At 51.6% G+C, this 4266-nt stretch overlaps 1 protein-coding gene across 1 annotated transcript in view; it reads left to right on the forward strand.

The window, feature by feature from the left end:
• Positions 1 to 1062: 1062 nt before the first annotated feature.
• Positions 1063 to 4266, forward strand: part of POLR1E (RNA polymerase I subunit E) — a 15915-nt gene continuing 12711 nt past the window's right edge. The window contains exons 1-3 of the mRNA XM_017542930.2: positions 1063 to 1274; positions 1848 to 1951; positions 3031 to 3108. Coding sequence (XP_017398419.1) covers positions 1199 to 1274; positions 1848 to 1951; positions 3031 to 3108 — 258 coding nt within the window. The 5' untranslated portion in view covers positions 1063 to 1198. The remainder of the gene's footprint in view (positions 1275 to 1847; positions 1952 to 3030; positions 3109 to 4266) is intronic.

Genomic DNA, 4266 nt, shown 5'->3' on the forward strand with positions numbered 1-4266 from the left:
TCAGGCCTGAGATCCTGCAAATAATCGAGGAAGAAGAACCCCTGTGATGTGACCAGTCACAGTGGCTGTACACCCTGTCAGCCTTTTCTCGCTTCTGTGTTAGCTCAAATCAGCCTCCCATAAATATCTTAAGAGAAGAGCACAAGTCTGTGAGCACCCACTGCATTGGCTTACAGTATCTTTCTATTAGAAATCATTTGACACTCCAGCCCCCAGATAAGAAGTGCTGCCACACCTGTTGCACACAGCCCACCTCCTTGCCTCAGTGACCTAATGGGGGTGGACCCGTTTTCTGTACATGACCCTCTACTACTGCACACGGCCCACCTCTCTGCCCAGATGACATAATGGGGTGGCCCCCTCACTTGTGACTCACGTGATTATGTATGCCCTGTCACTAAGCCTATAGATAATGACCTAACTTACGATCCTTCCCCCTGCTTGTACCTAATAAATACAGACGCTTCTAAGCGTTCTGGCCCTCGCGTGTCTCCGCTCATAGGTGGCATGGCCCGCTGAGTCTAGATGGTCTTCACCAGTTCTTCAGTGTCCTGTGTCTTTACTTCTTGGATCCTGCACTCCAGCACAGCATAAGGGACGCCCCACGATCCTGTGGGGCCCAACAGCCCTACAGTGGACAAAGCTTGTACCTAGAGCTGGATGTTCTTGTGTGTAGGTGGGAGGCTCTCCAGAGGGCTCTTCGCCAGCTGCCACATTTAGTTGGGGCTCAAGCAGTTCCGATCAGAGAATTCTAAATTTGAACTTGGTCTTTCAGGTTTTGGGAAGATATGTGTCACGGTAGGAGAGAGAGAGAGAGAGACGATTCTCCCTCTAGACGGTGCTGAGCGGTTAGAAAGCCCACAGGAAGCTTAGACTGAAGCCTCAGGACCCCTTGGCGCCTTGTCCTCTGGACCTACAAAACCCAGAGTGGCGGCGAGCGCTGAGCCAATCAGGTGCTGCGCCTCGGCCGGCCGTGCGGTGGGGTTGGGGGGTGGCACCGGGTAGGCGGAAACCACGCCTTTCCACGCGGGGGGCGGGGCCCCGGGGGGCGGGGCCCCGTGGCTTGCGCACTTTGGGCAGTGCCCGGCGGAACCACGCCTTTTCCGCTAACCGCGCGGCCTGCGCTTCCGGCGTGTTTGAAAGAGCTCTTGTGGTTGCTGCTATCTTAACTCCTGTGCTTGGGGGCCAGACAGTCGAGATGGCGGCAGAGGTGTTGCCGAGTGCGAAGTGGCTGTATTGTGGGGCGCCCGCTGGGAGCCAGAGAGCTGCACTGGGTAAAGACGGCAGAGCTGGAGCAGAGCTCCTCTAACCCTCTCCCCTTCCGTCTCCGTGCCTCATCTGCCCTCTCGCTCTCCGTTAGGCCCCTCCCAGCGGGGCCAGGACCTTTCTGGTCTCCACCACTCTCTTGGGCTCCGTCAGGGCTCCCCTCTGAAACCGCCGTCTTTCTGGCACTAACTCCCACCCGGCTAGGAACATCCCAGGCACCCGCTCTCCAGGGCTGGGTCCAGGACGCTGCTGTCCCCTCACCCACCAGGTCTCCCACCTCCCCCATTTCCCTCTCTTCACTGGGCAAGGGTTCTTTCTGTCACTTTAGTTGTGGACCAGGCCTTTGCTGCCAGGCTCCTTCGCCCAGACATTCCCTTGTCACAGCCCCTCCCCAGGGTTCTCACACCTCCCTATCCCCTCTTCTCAGCTGGCCCGGATCTCCTCCAGTTCCCTGGAGGTCAGGACCCAAGCTTCCTTGCCATGCCCATTCCGACACTCCCTCCCTCCCAATGACAGTCTATTTCCGCCATACATTATGTGTCCTTCTGCTCTCATCTCATTCTTGGGCTGCACTCTTACAGTCCAGTTCTCCAACGGGAAGCTGCAGAGTCCAGGCAACATGCGCTTTACCTTGTATGAGAACAAAGATTCCACCAACCCCAGGAAGAGGAATCAACGGATCCTGGTAAGTGCATTAGTTGCCAGGTGCCTCCACCCTGGGAGTGTGTGGATGTGGGAGGCAGTGAGGGGAGGTAAAGGGGAGTAGCAAAAGGACCTTTGAAGAACTCTGATGCCCAGCAACTTGGGATGTGGGGACAGACTCCATCTTTCATTCGTTTGTTCTTTCAACAAGCATTTATGGAACCCCCTCTGTTCCCTGTGCTGCAAGCTTCTAGGGAAACAGCCAAATCAGGCCTGGCCCCACTCGGAGAAAGTTCATACTCTAGAGCAGGGTTTCTCAACCTCAGGACTATTGACATTTTGGGCCAATAATTGTTCGTTGTGGGGACAGCATCCCTGGTCTCTACCCACTAGATGCCAGTAGCACCAGAGTGGATTTCCCTGGATTGAGAAGCTCAGCTCTAGAGAGATGAGAACTGGCTGTGAGGGACACTTTTACACAAAGCTCTGAGGCCGCGTGGGAAGAGTACAGGGCAGAGTGAGCTCAGTGGGAGGCGAGGTCTCTGCCAGAATGCCTTCCTTGGGGAGGGCATGTTGGAGCTGAGCCTTGAAGGATGGAATGAGAGTTTGGCAGTCAAGGTTTGATGTTCCAAGTGGAAAGGATAGTGAGGACAAATGCAGAGAAGTAGGAAAGCTTGCTTATGATTGGGAAGTGAATCAGCCATGGTCTTGAGTGTATATAAAGAATAGTCATAGGAGAGATGGGCAAAGAAGATCAAAAAGGGCCTGGACTTTGGGCCAAACAGAGATTGCTGACAGAATCACTTTGTTGCATACCTATAAGTGCTAGAAGCCCAGGGCCTCTCTCTCAAGTCCTGTGGTAGAATTCCCCCAAGAACTTTTCATACCATTTAGAAGCTAGCAATATCTGAGGCTTCTCTTTCAAAAGTCATCTTGCTTTCCCTCCAGGGACACCCCGTATTCCCTTAGAGATAGTGGGGCTGGATCATCTGCCAGAGATGAACTAATTCTAATCCATTGTGGATCTGGATTCTAAAGCTTCAGCAAATGTAGAAAAGAGAGATGATGCTTAATACCTTTCAACATTGGTTGTAAATGGAGTTTCCCCTTTTTGCATTTTAGGCAGCTGAAACAGATAGGCTTTCCTATGTGGGAAACAATTTTGGGACTGGAGCCCTCAAATGCAACACTTTGTGCAGGTAATGGCAGGGGAAGGGACAGTGGGAAGGGTGATGGGGATAGGAGTGGTGGCAGCATTGGCACTGCTGTTTCCAGTCTGTTTTAGGGGCAGCAGGAGAAATCTAGAGAGGTTTACTAGATGATCCCTGTGTTCTTCGTAGACCCAGAGCTTTCCCCTCCCAGCCTATAGACATTACTATAAAGAAAAGAGAACTTAAATTTTCTAAAAACCTCATTCATTTGTAACCTTGTTTATTTATAGTTGTCTTATTCCAAAAGGCAGCTATCTCCATTAATTTGGAATGTGTGACTAGGTCAAAGCTTGTGTGAAGTTTACCTGGGAACTAATGACAGGTAAAGAACTTGGTAGTGTTGAAGGGTCTGGGCTGGGAAAGAGGAACCTGGGATTCCTGTCCAGCTATGTTGCTGATTGAGTGGCTGGGCAACTCTGCCTATCACTAACCCCTAGTCTTCTCCTCTGTACAATGAAGATTGTCCAGCCAGAACTGTGTAACTCTCGGGGGCTGGCATGATGAAGACAGGGCCCCGTGATAGCACCCAACAATGAAACACAAACCAGGCCCTTTCAGAGCCCTGCTAGACCATACTCCAGTAGTGGTCAGATTGGTGTATAGATGCTCTGAACTATTAACCTGCACTCTCCCCTCTCAAAGATGCTCTAGCTCTGATTGATCTCTTCCCCATTTACTTGGTTTTGCCACTGTAAAACTGGTGTGCCGTAAATTCTAGTGTAATTCTAGATTCCTACACCCCAAAAGAGTTTTTCATTATAGTACAGCAGCGAGCCCAAATGTGATCAACTACCAGAATCACCTGGTAGCTTTTTTTTTTTTTCCCCAGAACTACCTCATATCCCCCCATCCCATCCCATCCTTTCCTTTTCCCTCTCCCTGCAGAGAATTGCTTTGGGGTAGAGGGAAGGGGAGATTATTGTTACCCATGAGTAGGTGATACATTCCTCAGGTGTGTGGGCAGAGAGAAGGTTGACAACTTTTTTTTTTTTTTTTGAGACGGAGTTTCCCTCTTGTTACCCAGGCTGGAGTGCAATGGCGCAATCTCAGCTCACCGCAACCTCCACCTCCTGGGTTCAGGCAATTCTCCTGCCTCAACCTCCTGAGTAGCTGGGATTACAGGCACGCGCCACCATGCCCAGCTAAT

This window comes from Cebus imitator, unplaced genomic scaffold, assembly GCF_001604975.1.
Source record: "Cebus imitator isolate Cc_AM_T3 unplaced genomic scaffold, Cebus_imitator-1.0 Scaffold149, whole genome shotgun sequence".
Lineage (NCBI taxonomy): Eukaryota > Metazoa > Chordata > Mammalia > Primates > Cebidae > Cebus > Cebus imitator.